At 41.3% G+C, this 17,986-nt stretch overlaps 1 protein-coding gene across 11 annotated transcripts in view; it reads left to right on the forward strand.

The window, feature by feature from the left end:
* SGCG (sarcoglycan gamma) overlaps positions 1-17,986 on the forward strand; it is a 150,834-nt gene that overhangs the window by 128,282 nt on the left and 4,566 nt on the right. For all 11 annotated transcript variants that reach the window (XM_075419235.1, XM_075419226.1, XM_075419266.1 and 8 more), the window contains one exon: positions 17,854-17,977. In XM_075419235.1, coding sequence (XP_075275350.1) covers positions 17,854-17,977 — 124 coding nt within the window. The remainder of the gene's footprint in view (positions 1-17,853; positions 17,978-17,986) is intronic.

Below are 17,986 nucleotides of genomic sequence, written 5' to 3' on the forward strand. Positions count from 1 at the left end.
TCCTCAGCTGAATGGGGAAGAGAAAATATAACAAAAAGCTTGTGGGTCAAGAGCTTGTGGGTCGAGATAAGGACAGGGAGATCACAGAATCACAGAATCACAGAATGTTAGGGGTTGGAAGGGACCACTGCGGGTCATCTAGTCCAGCTCCCCTGCCGAATCACTGTTATTAATTATTGTCACAGGCAAAACAGACTCAGCATGGGGAAATTAGTTGAATTTATTACCAATCAAATCAGAGTAGGGTAATGAGAAATAAAACCAAATCTTAAAACACCTTTCTCCTACCTCTCCCTTCTTCCTGGGCTCAGCTTCACTCCGTTTCTCTTCCTTCTCCCCCCAAGCAGCGCAGGGGGACGGGGAATGGGGGTTGCAGTCAGTTCATCACACCTTGTCTCTGCTGCTCCTTCCTCCTCAGGCGGAGGACTCCTCACACTCTGCCCCTGCTCCAGCGTGAGGTCCCTCCCACGGGAGACAGTTCTCCATGAACTGCCCCAGCGTGGGTCCTTCCCACGGGCTGCAGTCCTTCAGGAACAGGCTGCTCCAGTGTGGGTCCCCCCCCGACAGGGTCACAAGCCCTGCCAGCAAACCTGCTCCGGCATGGGCACCTCTCTCCATGGGTCCATAAGTCCTGGCAGGAGCCTGCTCCAGCGCGGGCTCCCCACAGAGTCACAGCCTCCTTCAGGCATCCACCTGCTCTGGCATGGGGTCCCTTCCACGGGCTGCAGGTGGAGATCTGCTCCACCATGGACCTCCATGGGTTGCAGGGGGACAGCCTGCCTCACCATGGTCTTCTCCACGGGCTGCAGAGGAATCTCTGCTCCAGCACCTGGAGCACCTCCTCCCCCTCCTTCTTCACTGGCCTTGGTGTCTGCAGAGTTGTTTCTCTCTCATCGTCTCACTCCTCTCTCCTCACTGCTGTTTTACCACAGTTTCTTTTCTTCTCCTTCTTAACTATGTTATCCCAGAGGTGCTGCCACCATCACTGATGGGCTCGGCCTTGCCCAGCAGTGGGTCCATCTTGGAGCCAGCTGGGCTTGGCTCCATTGGACATGGGGGAAACTTCTGGCAGCTTCTCACAGAAGTCACCCCTGAAGTCTCCCCCGCTACCAAAACCTTGCCATGCAAACCCCTTACAGCGGGCATAATTATACACCTTCTAGGTATTTGGTTAAGGTAAATTACTGTACTGGTGGATTGCTGGTGGACGTCCCTATCAATATATTGAGAATAAATATGTTGCTTTTAATTTTTACTTCTGTTCCGTGGCATTGCATAACTCCACTTTTCTTATGGCTTCTACTTCTCTCTGATTCTTTATGAAGGCTTACTTTTATCCTTTCCATTCCCCATGCATAATATGATTTCCCTTTGCACTTAAAGTATTTGCTAGGGTTAAACTGTATAATAAGACAGAGAGAAAGGCTGGAAAATGAAGTTGTGGGGTTTTGTAGTGGTGTGAGTAAGAATTATGAAGGAAATCTAGAAAGAGATGTATGGAAGCCTATAGGGTAAAAATATTTCTAAATCTTTGCTTAATCATATTTGTAATACTAATGCTTACATGCTAATTGCCTAAAAATATCATTTGACTAATTGAAGTACAGTGATTTTTATTTACATTCATTATGCAAATCAAAAGCCTAGTCAGTCAGAAGAGAATTAATTACGTAACAGAACAGTAAGTCTATGGTTATGACTTAGTATTTATAAAGCATCTCTGCTCCCTGACTAGTGAGATATTTCTACTGGAATGTAATTTTATGACCCCTGGCATTAATTTGCTAGATATAAATTTGTATTCATATACTTTACTGCATTCGGCTTAACGAAGAACACCATCAAATACTTCTCTTGGAAGCTGAAATAATTTCTGTCCGTTCATCTGATGGACTCAAATCTGTGAAAAGGCATAGTTTAAATGGATCGGACAGTACAAGACATATTTATCAACTTTTCAGAAACATTTCTGACTCAGATATTTAAAAATATCTTACTAGCAAAGGCTTGGGTACTACTTCACATCTAATCTTCATTCAAGCAGTGATTTTTCTTGGATATATTAATCCTAAAGTGGAAAGAATTTTCCAAGTACGGTCTGTTTTCGCTGTCTTGCATTACTAGCTATTTGTGTCCACCCATGCTCTTGCAAAAACTTGTTCATTGCAGTTTAGTTTACAAACTACAGTGCTTCACCTGCATGGCATATATATGGTTGTACATCTGGACAATATAACCTTAGGAGATAGACTTACCTCTGCTCATTAGATCACTCTCCCTTCTGTAATTTGGAGTCTGCAGAGGGCCTTTGTCCTGCTCTCACAGACGTGGTAGGTGGGACACTTGGTGACCAGTGGGAACAGAGCCTCAGGTCTCTCAGCGAACCTGTGTTGGCAGTCAGAGCTGCTCTCCTGAGCACCTACAACACGTTTCCCATTTCGAAGGACTGCCTGTCTCTGAAACCAGTGAGTGAGAGAGAGATACATAGGTACCTCAGTCACAGCAGGAGAGGAAATCCATTCACCAGTCTTGGTGGCCTTTTTGCCAGGTAATCCTGGAGAACGTGTGCCGCGTTTCTGCCCACTGTCATAACTGACTTTCACTTAAGCCAGTCAGGCGGCTGATGTTCTTCCTAAAGCCTTAGTTTTTCAGAGATGTCAACACATTAAAATCAATAGGAGTTGTTTCTGCCACTTGTACAGGACAGTCATTTACGTATTTTCCATGGCGGCTTATGTCAGTAGTGCAAAAACCAAAGGTGTAACGATTTCTACCCCTACGCTGTTGGACCTGGGTACCCGTCAATATCAGACTGCTTGGTGAGATTGTGAAAGTGATCTTGTCACCAGTGATTACGGCATACTCCACCGGAGCGCAAGCTACCGTGAAAACTTCATTAATGATTGTCACAGAAACAGACACCTTGCAGATGACCACCTGGAGCTCTATTTGTAAAACTATGATTGTGCTGTCACTGGTCTAAGACATAGTGTTGAGCTGGGTAGAGCATCCCTTACACTGACTTTCGTTTACATACCTGTCTGCACATGTATCAAGGGAGCTGAGGGGGAGGCATGAAACAGGCGTCACCCACTGCAAGGATGTGCCTGTCGAAAAAGCTGGAGGAAGAAGAAAGGGAAGCATTCCCTAATAACAGTAGTTCTTTCAAGATTTTTGCACCTGTGCACTGTCACTGCTCACTGTCTTTCCCCTCTTCCTCCGCCTGTGTGTGCAGCTGTGAGACTTCAGTTGTGGGGAATCTGGAGAGAGCGTGGCATATTCAGCCACTGTACTGATGAATCACAGGAAGGGAAGGGCATGACCTGCTTGTCAGCAAAGACCTCTTCACTTGAGTGTTTCTTTCCATGCAGAGCAAGTTGACAGTACGAACAGCGTGTACTGAAGAATTCCAGTTACTTGAAATCTTTCTATGCTTCTGCATATTAAAGAAAAATTTTCTTGAGGTATATAAAAGACAGGCATAGCAAATTTCAACCTGGAAGATAATTTTATGAAAGTACTCATAATGAAAATAGTAACCAGATTTTTTACAACAGTGATGCAAAGTGTTATTATATGAGAGTAAAATTGTATAATGCAGTAGGTTATTTTACAAAATCACGAAAGCCATTTGAAAAAGATAGCCATGCTGGAAACAGCTGTGATGTGCCAGATTCAATCACATTCAGTGGGACCTTGGCCATTTTTAATTACCTGGAGACTCAGCAGATCATAAAATTGAGGTCATCAGAGAGACCTCTTTTGAATTAGCTCTGCTTACCACTCTTTATCACAACTGTCAGTCTTGAGAGAAGCTTCTATTTTAATCATATCTCAGTTCTGATCTTTAGTCTTTGTTTCTTCAACAACTCTGCACTGAGTGACAGTGGACAAACAGGCAAAAACACCTCAATATTTAAGATGGATGGAGAGCTAGTAAACAAATAACTACACTAATAATCCTATCTGCTATGTTTTTTTAATAGATTATAAATGTTGTTTTAATTTTTTTATAGTCTTTTCAAAGTACTGTTAAAACTGGACACTTTTATTTGCTTTTTAAGACTAACATGTAAGTGCATTTGTCCTAGAACTTTGAACACTTCTTTTGTATTGCTTACATAAAACAAGTTCTGTTAAGCAAAACCTTGGGAACTGGAAACATCTGTTATTCATATCTGTGTAATTGCACTTGTGCGCAGAGATCACCCCTAAGCCATAAGCAGTATTGGTGCCTGCTGTGCTTATGCTGAACAATTCCCTTGAATCCAGAATATCATAACTGAGCTTTACGGGAATTGTCTGTTACCACTTGTTTCAGATTTAGAACATAAATATGGAATAAATTTGAAACACAGGCTGTTTCAAGAAATAAAAATGTGATGAGAATTTTTTAATTTAAATTAAAGGAAAGGATAATATGCTGAAAAACATACCAGAGACATTTTCAAGGACAGCAAAGACTCCCAACATTTAAGAATGCCACCCAAAAGGATTGGAGTGCCTCAGGGATCTGCCCTTTGTCCTTGATAATTTTTAACATAAGACAAGACAAGCTTAAAAAAGCCCCAACAGACATTTATTTAAAAATCAACCACACTTCCAATACATATGGAGTAGGGTTAAAAAACAAAAACAACAAACCCCCTCATCTGTATCTTCCTAACACTCTGGTCCTTAGTGATTTTTTTGTTGTTCGTGTGTGTGATTGAGCTGATAATTTGGCACACGTTTCTGGTTGCCATTCAACTCTTACATAGTCAGGCTGCATTCATACAAGAGTCCAAACCTAGAGGACCTCTGTGTGCCCAGAATACACAGATGCATCTCAGATGCTCGTCCACATTTAGAACTCGCCTCTCGACAAGCAGAAACACTCATTCATTCATTCATTCATTCACTGAAGTGGGAAGGGATCCTCCCACAAACCACCCACACAGATGCACTTTCAGAGAGACTAATATACCTGGAGCATGGCTCCAGGAGGTTACAACTGCTCGGGCAGATAGTTCAGGTGGAATTGATTCAACTCATTTAGACATCTAGAGTGTAGCTATCTACATCAGATCTTATCACCTCTTTCTGGAAGGCAACAGGAACTGTTAGGGCATGTTACATTTTATCCTAACAGAGACATGTAAAATAGATCAGATTAATTATGCCTTAGGAGTGCCTATTTCTATTCATTTTGAAGGGTGCACGGGGGATCACCTATACTCCTCACAATAGGCAACTACATTTGTTTGGAGGAATCGCGCACTTATCGACTGTGCCATCTCTGGTTAAGCTCTGAAGAAATTAAAATTCATCATTAAAAAACAAGGCCATGCACTGTCCTGGGAAATGTTCAAATCCCTGAGTAAAGCTTTTCCACATCTAACCCCATATTCCATAAACTCATCAAAATTATTAATCATAGTTTATATAACCTTGTAACTAGGATTAGCAAATGCTGCCAATTACTGGCTCTTGTTTGATATCAGGCATGAGGTAATGAGTTCTTCCAAGCTAATAATTAGCTTGGAGGCCCTGGCCACGCTAGAACTTTATCTTTTCAAGAAAGTCATGACACCATCATATTGACCTAAAATAACTGTCTTTTCTAACTTGGTAAAAATCCATAGTTATCTTATGCTCACTAAAGAATTTGAGAATTTCAAAATACAGTTTTAATGTTTTTATTGCTAACAATTTTCTGAATCTCTTCTTTCTTCAAAACCTTCTGCAGATCTTCTGCATCAAATTCAGACTTCTACTTTGTATTAATCTCAGTAATTGTGTGTCAGCCTCCAATGTTTGTATTTACATGTGTATTTATTATCTTCTACAGTTTTTTCCATTGACTCCAGCAATTCTTGTTCTTAGGGTTTTTCTGATTTTCTGTACTGCTCTGCACCACTAATCTCCAGTGTCTTCCTGTAATTTACTTCTTTCTTAAAGCTTACAAATCTGCAAATTTGTTTCAGGAAAACAGCACAGTCTCTCTTTTCTTCTAATCCTGGATCATTCCATTGCCACAGCCTGAAGCATAACAGAGGATGAAACAATCTTATGTTGTTTGTGCTTTTCTTTCATGGAGTTCTTAACAGAGAAGTCATTAGAGGAACACAATCCATTTTGGTTTCTTGGGTCGTTCAGCTCTGATGTTCCAGTGCTTAAAACTTAGGCACCCTGATTCAGCAGTAGAGCAACTAACAGACTTGACTCCATAACCAAGCCATTTGAGTTACAAGGTCATAATAAGTCTATGAATAAAATCATTTTAATAAAGATTCATGGATAAATGGATAAATTTCTCTATGGACATATGAATTTATCCATAGAATCTGATGAATTATTATTTTATTTCTATCCAATGATTGTCTAATGTAAAACACAGAAGAACTCGAACAATCCATTACTGCAGTAGCTCAAGATTCTATGAGGTCATTATAAGCTGTTTCAGCTTTAGAAAATGCATTCCCTAGAGGTGACCTATGCTTAGTTGAGCCTAGTGATTACTTAGGATCTGACTTCTTGGTTTCTCCATTCCACCACGAAGCAGCTGTTCATGAAATGTTGACTCCATTGTTAGCAATGGGATTTTGTCGTTGAACTGTGGCTCCCCTTCATTCCAGTCAAGCACAATAAGCTCAGCTGTGTCACATATTATTACAGCCCCTTCCTGAGAGCTGGCAGAAAGGGAAATATGAAAGTGCTTCAATGATCTTTTTTTCCCCTCCAGAATGGAGAACTCAACCCTGAAGTGGTCGAGTAATGAAGTGCTCCTAGCCCTTACCAACACAGAGATCTCGGAGGGGAATCTAATAAACTTTGCGCCCTCCAGAAAATCTAGCTGTAAAGGTAACAGCAGCTTTTTAAAGGATATTATTTTCTTTGATCATACAGAATCCAGTACAGATTTCCATTATTTTTTAATCTTAGTAACCATACACTATTAACACTTTGTACCTTGTTGATATCCGACAAAAATAATTGACTTAATCTTATTTTTATTTTCCAAAAGGAATCATGTTTTTAAAACAAAGAATCCTGCAGCAACATTACACATGCCATACAAAAGTCCTATACTGCTATTACTAGGCCTCTTGTAACAACTGCTGGTGCTTCACACATTAGGATGGTCAGTATATGTATATATGTAAATGTCAAGAACATTATTGTCCCAAGAAGGAAGGCTATCAGGAAAAGCAGAGTCTGCTACACCCTTGTGTAATTATTTCAGAGTAACTCTGCTGCTATTGAAGTATTTTGGATGTTTCAGTGCATTACAATGTGCGTTTGTGTCTATTTTTTAGAGGTCAGAGATGTTACAAACGGCCAGCAAAGCCCAGCACATTTTGAGACTTTCCCAAGTGATTGAAGACAAAATGATGGACCTTCCAAAATGACATTTTCATTAATGCGTTTAAGCAATAAGCAGAAGAGAGTCGAGAAAAAAGTGACTTTAAAAATCAAATTACAACAAATTGCTCCATTAATTTAGTCTTTAAATTGCAACATAGTGCCACTGAAGATTAAAAAAAAAAAGCTTTAGAATTACTAGAAAAATGAGGTGCTTTGTGTACAGCTGCTTCATTCCAGCCAAATAATTTTTTTAAATGCAGTTCCTATGTATGTACGCTTGCCTCTAAACAGACACCCTCATAGTATGTTTCCCTGAGTTCGATTGTACCCTATTTGTTTTCTTCTCATATTATCAGACAACTTTTCTGTATTTTCACAAGATGCTGGTGGTCTTTTTTATTACTGGCACATTATTGTGGAGAGGTATTAGCCTTGGCATACTTAAGTTGAAAGCACAGTTTTACTATTAAGCTGTATCTTGTGCTACTGTAAGTTTTCCTGTAAATTTGTCTGCAATTAAATAGCCAGATGCACTTGGAAGAAAATGCAAAAAAGTTATTTTTTTAATTTCAAATAATTGTTATTTAATTTTGATTCATTAAAAACATGCTGGTTTGCATATTACATTTTATTGTGGCATTAATAATAGACTAACTTGGGATTCAGTGTAAAGGAGCTATAGATACTGACATTAGTCTTACTGAAACAGAATAGGTGTCCTAGTGCAGGCAACTCCCAGGAGCAATAAGCTTTGGAAAATCGTTTCTTTGAACTAAGCTACAAAAATTGGGATGATGTAATATAACCATTGACGAACTAATGGACTCGACAGGGGAAAAGGGATGCTGTTTTTCAGTCAATTTTTTTTCATTATAGTTCATTTAGTTTAACTCAGTGAAGTTCAGACTTAGAGTATCAAAGTGAAAGAAGAAATATGGAAGACAGCATCATCTAGGTAGGAAGCAATTATTCCATCTTTAAATGGAGAAATTCAATATGTGTGATACAAAATGGTACATTTTAGAAAGAAAAATCAGTCATCATTTGAAGGATTTATGATAGTTATGTCAAATCAGAATTTTGCACAAAGGCTTGACTAAGTAACTGCTATGTTCCCATTACTGTGCAGAAACTGATCAGGAAAGAAGATTTAATGACTCATTAGTATTTTGTATTTTTTGACATTCAGTAAGAGCTATCTGAGTTTACTGTTGAATACCAATACTTCCGTGTCCTTAAGATATACACAGTTGTTGGAACATGCTGTGAAACTCATCTTTCCTGTTTGCAAGAAGATGTAATTTTAGGAGCCGTTCCAAAGAAAATAATTTTACAAAACAAACCTGAAATGAGGCATATACCGAGACTGAGATCTCAGTCCTGTTGTTTTGTCCTTCTTTGCCTTTGGATCTGCTGGCAAAGAAACAAAAGCCACAAGGCAGAACACCAAGATCCATAGCTTTGGGTAGTCATATTCTTCTAGCTACATCCTGATCACCCTCCCCACTTTCCTGACCTCAGAACACCAAGCTGCTGGGAGATGAGTGAGTGTGGATAGGAATGGGCAGCCGGCATTAGTGCGTGCCTGCTGCTCGCTATCCACCTCCACAACTCCAGCTTAGTTTTGCTCAGGTCATGTCAGCAGGAATCCAGTCTCGTCACAAAGAGAGAATGTGGTTTAAAATTCTGTATACTGGACCATAAATAAATGCTGACGATCTCTTTTTGCGGTGTAACTAGTGCATGCTTTCTCTGTGGTTTACTCTCTTACAATGTCTAGCCGCATTGCCAGTGAATTAGACTGCTTTCAGACTAATCAAAAAGCCAATATACTGCTATTGCCTTTTAAAGGTTAACATGCATTCCAAAAGCAGGGCTGAAAGCAGATGCCTACAGAGAACCAAGGCAAATTAAGCCCACAGAATCCTTTAGGTTGCTTTTTTGACTTTCAAGACATTAGTTCCTTGACAGGTTAAAGATTCTCCTTTTCCACCTTTTTTCCTCATGTTTTTTTTCCTTCATTTCTTACCTTTTCTATTCTTCCTCTGCTCCATGACCTCCAATCACTGCCTATTTTAATTTCTGTTCCCCTTTCACCTTTCCGAAGTCAGGCTTCAAGTCAAGGCAATACTCCTTTCTGTATGCCAGAGGCATAGAGGGTTTCTTCCTTACTTAACAATGTGAAAAAGCTGTTTTGGTTATGTGCCAACAGTATCTGATGCTCTATGCCCCATTTCACAGCCTGTCCCCTATGCAACCTCAATGCTTCTGCGTCTTTATAGACTGTAACAAGACCTGTAGCTATTGCTCTCCTAACCCTTCTTGTTTATCTCAAGAAAAGAAACCTGAACTTATACATAAGTCTATGCACCTGACGAGATGCATCCCAGAGTCCTGAGGGAGTTGGCTGGTGTAGTTGCCAAGCCACTCTCAATGATATTTGAAAAGTCATGGCAGTCAGGTGAAGTCGCCAGTGATTGGAAAAAGGGAAACATTGCACCCATTTTTAAACAGGGTAGAAAGGAGGACCCTGTGAACTACCGACCTGTCAGCCTCACCTCTGTGCCTGGGAAGATCATGGAACAGATCCTCCTAGAAGCTATGCTAAGGCACATGAAGGCCAGGGAGGTGATTGAAGACAGCCAGCATGGCTTCACCAAGGGCAAGTCCTGCCTGGCCAACCTAGTGGCCTTCTGTGATGGAGTGACTACATCAGTGGACAAGGGAAGAGCTATGGGTGTCCTCTGTCTGGATTTCTATAAGGCCTCTGACATGATCCCACAACATCCTTCTCTCTAAATTGGACAGATATGTATTTGATGGGGGGACTCTTCGGTGGATGAGCAATCCCGCATCCAGAGGGTAGTGGTCAACGGCTCAGTGTCCAGATGGAGATCGGTGACAAGTGGTGTCTCTCAGGGGTCCGTAATGGGACCAGTACTGTTTAATATCTTCATCAATGACATAGACAGAGGGATCGAGTCCACCCTCAGCAAGTTTGCAGATGACACCAAGCTGAATGGTGTGGTCGACATGCCTGAGGGACAGGATGCCATCCAGAAGGGACCTGGACAAGCTCAAGAAGTGCGGCTACATGAACCTCATGAGGTTCAACAAGGCCAAGGGTAGGGTCCTTCACCTGGGTCAGGGCAATCCCTGGTATCAATACAGGCTGGGGGATGGAGGGATTGAGAGCGGGCCTGCCGAGAAGGACTTGGGGGTACCAGTGGATGAAAAGCTGGACATGAGCCACCAATGTGCACTCGCAGCCCAGAAGGCCAACCCTATCATGGGCCGCATCAAGAGAAGCGTGGTCAGCAGGTTGAGGGAGGGGATTCTGCCCCTCTGCTCCACTCTAGTCAGACCCCACCTGGAGTCCTGCATCCAGCTCTGGAGCCCTCAGCACAGGAAAGACATGGAGCTGTTGGAGCAGGTCCAGAGGAGGACACAAAGATGATCCAAAGGCTGGAGCACCTCTCCTGTGAGGAAAGGCTGAGAGAGTTGGGGTTATTCAGCCTGCAGAAGAGAAGGCTGCGGGGAGACCTTACTGCAACCTTCCAGTACCTGAAGGGGGCCAGTACCTGAAGGGAAAGATGGGGACCAACTTTTTAGCAGGGCCTGTTGCAATAGGACAAGGCGTAATGCTTTTAAACTAAGAGAGGGTAGATGTAGACTGGATATAAGGAAGACATTTTTTACACTGAGGGTGGTGAAGCACTGGAACGGGTTGCCCAGAGAGGTGGTAGATGCACCCTCCCTGGAAACAATCAAGGTCAGATTGGACGGAGCTCTGAGCAATCTGATCTAGTTGAAGACGCCCCTGCTTATTGCAGGGAGGTTGAACTAGGTGAACTTTAAAGGTTCTTTCCAACTCAAACTATGTTATGATTCTATGAAAATAAAATAGGAATGAAAAGTTATATATATTCATAATCTCAGAAAAAGACAAGCTTAGTTTCAGAAGTACACATGCACAGACAGAGTTCCACAGTGCTTACCTTTACAGGAATGCAGTTTTGCAGGATCAGATCTTCAGTGCCATTACTGGCAACCTTACTGAACTCACTGTGATGGCTTTATTTGGCCTTGGAACCATTTAGTCAAAGTACTTCATTTCTTTATAATGTTTTCTAACTCTGAGAAGTCACGGAGATTGCATCAAGGGAGGTTTAGATTAGACATTATGAAAAATTTCTTTACTGAAAGAGTGGTCAGACATTGGAGCAGGCTGCCCAGGAAAGTGGTTGAGTCACCATCCCTGGAGGTGTTCAAAAAACGTGTAGATGTGACACTTCGGGATATGGTGTAGCAGGCATGGTGGTGTTGGGTGGATGGTTGGATTTGATGATCTTAGAGGTCTTTTCCAACCTATGATTCTCTGATTTACTGAGAGGTGGGTCAAACAGCTGTGTACTCAGAAGAGTAGCAGACATCCTTATGAGGTCATCAGGTTCAATTTTAGCATCTTCATGGAAGTTCAGGGGAAACAAGAACAACATGGAAATACACACCAGTGGAGCAAGTACCATTTTTTCTTCATATTCTTCAATCTTTTCTCTAATACTGTATTTTCCATGCATGCTCCCATATCAGTGCCTAGGAAGGAGTGTGAAGCAGCATCTTCAGTCCTACAAAGACTAAATGGCAGAAAGAAAGCGATGTGGGATCTTTCACCGTCTTCTGCCCCCTCATATGATTTGCTTCTTAAATCAAACTTTTAATATACATATTTGGCCCTTTTGCATGGATCCTGTTATTATAATTATACTAAAGCACTATGGGAGTAAGACTGAGCATATTAGAGAAGTAGAAGTGATGGATTAGTATATTTTATGAACTCTCATAAAAATCAATACGAGAAATCTTTGTGAAAAACTTTTAATGAAAAGGCATTATGAATTAGCCAGCATTTAGGTTCTGCCTGGATCCACCTCATGTTCTTTCAGTGTTTAAAAGGGCTTCACAAAAAAGAAAACACCATGTAGGTGAACACCAGACCAATATCTTATTAATGATCTTAGCAAACATACTGCTGTGAAATAATCTGATATAAAGTAAAATAAATCAAGTCCAGTATATTTGACATTTTATTTTCTTCTGTGTACAAGGGCCCTTTTTTAATTAAAGCTGAGTCAGGGCTAAATTACATAAGTGTTTTACTGGTACAAGAACATATATAACTCAAATACTTAATACACTATACACTGCTAAATTCTTTACCATACCTTTAACACTTTAGTGCCAGGTTTCCATTTCATAAAATCTTCTCTGTATGGTAAAATTGATCAGGCTATTTTAACCAAAAAGCGGGGGGTGAGGGGAGGGGGAAGGGAGGAGGGAAGGAGTTAGCTGTATGTAGGTATGTAGGGGCACACCAGTTGTTTGGTGCACCACAATTTTAGAGGCAGTGTCCATCTACCTATCCAGTCCAGTTACAGTAACCCTGGTCTTACTCATGTAGGTGCTGGGAGGAATGTATACATGTGGGGAACTTTTATCTAAAGTCATACCGAGGAATTCTGTCCTCACTGAATTCAGGAGAGATGCTGACATGTAAGACGGAAAGGACAAAAAGTGGCCAGAAGGAAGGAATAAACTGTTCCCCACATTCGCAAGAGCCAGCTGATTTCTCTGTCCTGCTCTGAGAGTCAAGGAACCCCACACTGTGGTAGGAAACTTGGACTCCAGAATACTGTGGTACTTCTGCAGTACTAAGACCAGCTTTCTAATGCATTGTGGTACTTACAGGATCAGCAAGATATCCTTCCATCTCCTGCCAGAACAGGATGACAGAAGAGATCGATATTCCTGCGGCATGCACAGGCAGTATCAGCTGCTTCTTTACCACAACCGCAGCAGGCTGTCACTCCCCTCACATCCTCCCTGAACAGCCAACTGAGCAATTTCTGGTGCTCTGGTGTCTCCACAAATTAGCAACATGCTTCTAGGAAAAGGTGAGAATCTCCAAGCCTTTAGGTTGTTGGGATGGTTTCAGATCCAGAGCCTGGATGCTGCCCAGGTTCCTTCAGAAGACTTTCACATAGTCCTTCATGAATTATTCTGCACACCTCACCACCAAATTTCCTTGGCAGCCAGCCAAGACAGTATAGTCGACTTCTGGAACTCTCTTACCAATAAAGAAGAAGACAGGCATAAAAATATTATCTTCCTTGTAATCAGTTGCTTTAGTTGCAATGGACTGCTGGAGGACCAACGTCCAGCAGATGACAGAGCTGTGAAATATTATCAGGGGCCTCTTACTCCCCCACCCTTCCTTGCCCTTCATTAGCTGGCGCTGTGCAGTTTCCCGGCACTTTGCCAACAAACCTCCAGGTGGCTGCAGGGCTCAGGGTGAAGGAAAGCAAGGCAAAATTCCTACTTTGCAAATGGGCCTGGATATGGTTTCCGTTGCTTCATGTTCCATGGATATGTGTACATGAGTGTTTTGACTAAAAGTAGAAACATGCTTTTGAGGGAAATGTCCCAGCTGCCTGAGCTCCCCGCATCTTGCTTCTCATTGTGGAACTGTTTGGGGCACGTGAACAGGATGACATTTGGATTAAATTAACCTGAAAGCTGTGCTGTCCTACAGAATGCCTGACATGCTCCAACCTTTCTGGGCATGCAGTGTTGGAGGGTCAGGCAACAGCTAGTCCAGAGTACTCCTCAGGACACATGTAACGGGGTTGTCAGGTCCTTGGCAGCAAAAGTTGCGCGGTCCCAATTAATTCCTCTTGCACCACACCACTTGCTAATAGACCCCTGGCAGCTACTTCAGTACCTAGAAGCTACTTGTACGTACAGAATCCATCTTCCCAAATGGGATACAGGCTGTGACAGATGTCTCATTTAGGACAGCACATTACATAGATTAATTCCTCTAGATTATAAAGATCCTCACTCCATTCTGTTCAGTGTAATTTATATGTCTGTAATTTAAAAAAAAAAAAAAAAAAAAGTGATGGGTAACAATATATGCCCTCATCATTCTACTGCCTGAATTCAAAGAAACACTATAAAATGACCAAAAACTCCTAAGACAATCAACTTCTGTCCTCTGAGTCTCCAAGCACCCTCCAACATTTGCAAGCAAACTGAATCCATGTTTTTCCAAGACTTTTGAGGGGTGCACATCAATGTTTTGCTCAGCCCAGTCTACTCTCTCCATTTATAGCCTAGGGAAGAGATCTTGAAACTTTCTTATCAGCCATTATCTGCACACAGTTGTGTATCTTCTTCCTGACTGACCCAAAGCATTCGCAGTGCAGAGCAACTTCCTCCCATCACATTTTAAGCAGATCTACTGGTCACGGGTAAAAAAAATGCCCATTTTGCTTTATAAATGTCTATTTAAAACGCCACCAGTGTTGATAATTGCAGTGCTCTCTTCATACCTTTCCGAGACACCCTGAGTTTACACAAGAATCTCCATCACTCAGCTCTTCTGCTAGCGCAGTTCTGTGGTCCCCAGACCCTTAAGCATACAGGAGAAGTGCATAGCTTCCCACCAGTGACAAACTGGAAGTGTCTCATGGCCTGGACCACTGAAGAATTTTAGGTGACTTTAAGGCCGATGTCCAAGGGGCTGAGGAAGTCACGCCTTCAGGACCAAGTGGGGACTGAGAAGGGACATTCAAAGTTAAGGTTCACCTCAGTCACATCATTTCTACACTAGGTGCCTGTTTGCCTTTTAGTACATCTGGACTTGAGGCACTGCACCTTTGAATGCTGTATGATGAAATACATCATTAGTGTTACTGAATGTTGCTTCTGCTAAAATCTCACACATAATAGTTCCAGCAGGCTTCAGAATCACTGCTTAAGCTTCACTGCAGTTCCCATTGCCAGGAAGTTCCAATGGCTTACCTAATTAGGTAAATCCACCCTTAGTTAACCTAGAAATAGGACCTATATAAACAGCAGAAATTGAGGACTGTGATTAATACAGCAAATGTAATTCTGCCATGTAATTTAAATTATATGTAAGTCATATCATAAATCTGTAAATGCTTCCGTAGTCTGTAGGCTTCTGGCCAACATTAATTTTGTTAGAAATTAAGAAATACTGCTCCAGTGTTTGATTGCTTTTCAAACTCCAGGTCTGGTATGCTTTTCAAAAATCTGTCCCAGTCTGCCTTCTTGTAATATTCAATAGAGCTTAAAAATAAAAACTTATGTCTGCATATAGATGACTTGCATAGGTTTTCACAAGAAAACATGAACTATTCAATGTTTATAGCATTTTGCTAAAATAGACAGTGGCAGCAGTTACATTCAACTACCTTGACACTAACTTATGAAAATATGTTAAATTTTAAATATTGAAATTACAAACTCTGATTAATTTTTCTTTATATATTGCATACAAATGTGCATTGAAAAATATTGCCATGAAGCAGACCTCCCATGTAAATCAGGGAAGAACTGATTTCCCATTTCATAAAAGTGTAAATCTAAGGATCTAAAGCAAGAAGTCGTAGAAAAGTTGCTAAATCACAAACACTGCTTAATAAAGATTACTAGTACTACATCAGATGTCTGATGCAGAACAGACTCATACTCATGCCCTTATTCTCAGCATGTTCATGACAGAAGTTTGTGCCATATCAGAGTCATGGGATAAGGCATCAAATTATTTTATGGATATGGTGCTGATATGGAACCATGAAGCAGTTATCCATTGTTTGGAATTTAAATTATCAATCTGGAGTTCAAACTAATTGAAGGTGACTAACCCAGAAAATGTCAGGGAGAGGCAGATCATAGAAACATAGAGTCATAGAATGGTTTGGGTTGGAAGGGACCTTTGAAGATAGGAGAAGATAAAATCTTCTGCTACCTCTGGCCAGCAGTGATAAGCCAGTATTGCCTGAGTTATTTTCAGATTTGGGGATAAAAAAATGTTTCAGTCACTATGCTTGACTGTGCTCAGATATCATGGGTTTAGGTTTTAAGATATCAGCTCCTTCAGAACTCTAAGATACAACTTCTCACACGCACATAGTGACTTCTTTGAAATTCTACTTTTAATGAAGTAACTCCAAAAAGAAGGAAGAACTGAAGCAGCCTGAGTAAATTAAATCCATCCGAGTGCTACGTCAGGAGTGTGGGTAATTGTTTAATTCCTTTAGCATGTGATTAGCAGTCAGCGTCTAGACTGCCTACCTGACGCACACAGAATCACAGAATCACAGAATGGTAGGGGTTAGAAGGGACCTCTGTGGGTCATCTAGTCCAACCCCCCTGCCGAAGCAGAGTTACCTACAGCAGGCTGCACACCTAGTAAAGGACCTGCTGGGGCACAGATCGTCCAGATTGGCAGCTGTCGAGCACGCACGGAGACAGCGCAGCGTCTGCTGGGACTGCATGCGCATACGTGTGCGCGCGCACACACACACGCACACAGAGAGCCCTGCATTTCCAGAAGACGCAGTGGGTGAGCACCTGCAGACCTGGGAATGGGGACACACCTCTGAGTTCTGTGTTATGGGCGTAGCCAATATTATTTTATATGTGTCCAGGAAAGATACAGAATAAGGAAGGTAACGTGGATGTAAAGTAAACTGGGACCACCGGTTGATTCATTTTCTCTGGCCTTAATATTCACCTGTTTAATGTTGGCTGATACTGTAAAATTCAGGCTGGTGTCATCAGGAAGGGTGAGCCAATATACAGGAACAAAACACAGTACGTATCAACTCTGATCCTGCAGCGTTCCCAGTGCCTCCAGACGAAGCAGTTGTAGGTAATGGTCAAAAGAAGCAATATAACCACTAGCTTGTTGCTGAGCTTAGGCTTTTTCTTTCCTTCTCATGATTTTTAATTACTACTTATATCCCTGCTACTTACCGTGGAAATTATACCAAAATTCTGATGAAACAAAGCAATGTTTGGAAAATAAAAATCATTAGTCCTGCACAGCTGAACTGACGAGGTGATTACCTAGCTAAGACAGTACCTTCCTGCCATCTTGTGGCACTGGAGTGTTTGCAGCTTTGTTATATTGTGTAATTTTTATTTCAAACCAAGTTATTGATTTTTAAGTTTCAAATGCCATCTAGTTAAACATATGTGCATTGACTGACAGCAGTGTAAAACTCTTGTTGATTAAAAGACTTCCAGACTGCACTAATTGTATTAATGTCAATATTTTATGTCAAAAATGAAAATATATTCAAACTAGAGAATATTAAAATGAGTTTCAGTTTTAAAGAATAAATTACAATCATACTGAAATAATCTGAAGTTTTTGCTGAAATAACGCATTGCGTTTGTAACCAAAATCAGGACATTTATGAATTCATCTATAGTTTTCGTTTGGGATACTTTGGTGTTTTTAAATAGCTACCTCCTTTTTCAAGTCTGCCTGAAGAAAAAAGAAGCTGCATCTTTTATATGACTTCAGGCGAGATTATTCAAGTGCTTGTTCAAAGTTTACTTATGTTTCAAAAACTAAAGGAACATGTGAGAATGTGCTACTGTCAGATTCCCTGCTCCTGCTTTCAGGCTGGAATCACCGACTCGATCTCTGAGCATGGATGCACCACGAGGAATTAATATAAAAGCGCAAGCTGGGAATATTGAAGCTCTTTCCCAGATGGATATCAAACTACACAGCAGTGATGGTGTGGTGAGTACA

Source organism: Opisthocomus hoazin, chromosome 1 (assembly GCF_030867145.1).
Source record: "Opisthocomus hoazin isolate bOpiHoa1 chromosome 1, bOpiHoa1.hap1, whole genome shotgun sequence".
Classification (NCBI taxonomy): domain Eukaryota; kingdom Metazoa; phylum Chordata; class Aves; order Opisthocomiformes; family Opisthocomidae; genus Opisthocomus; species Opisthocomus hoazin.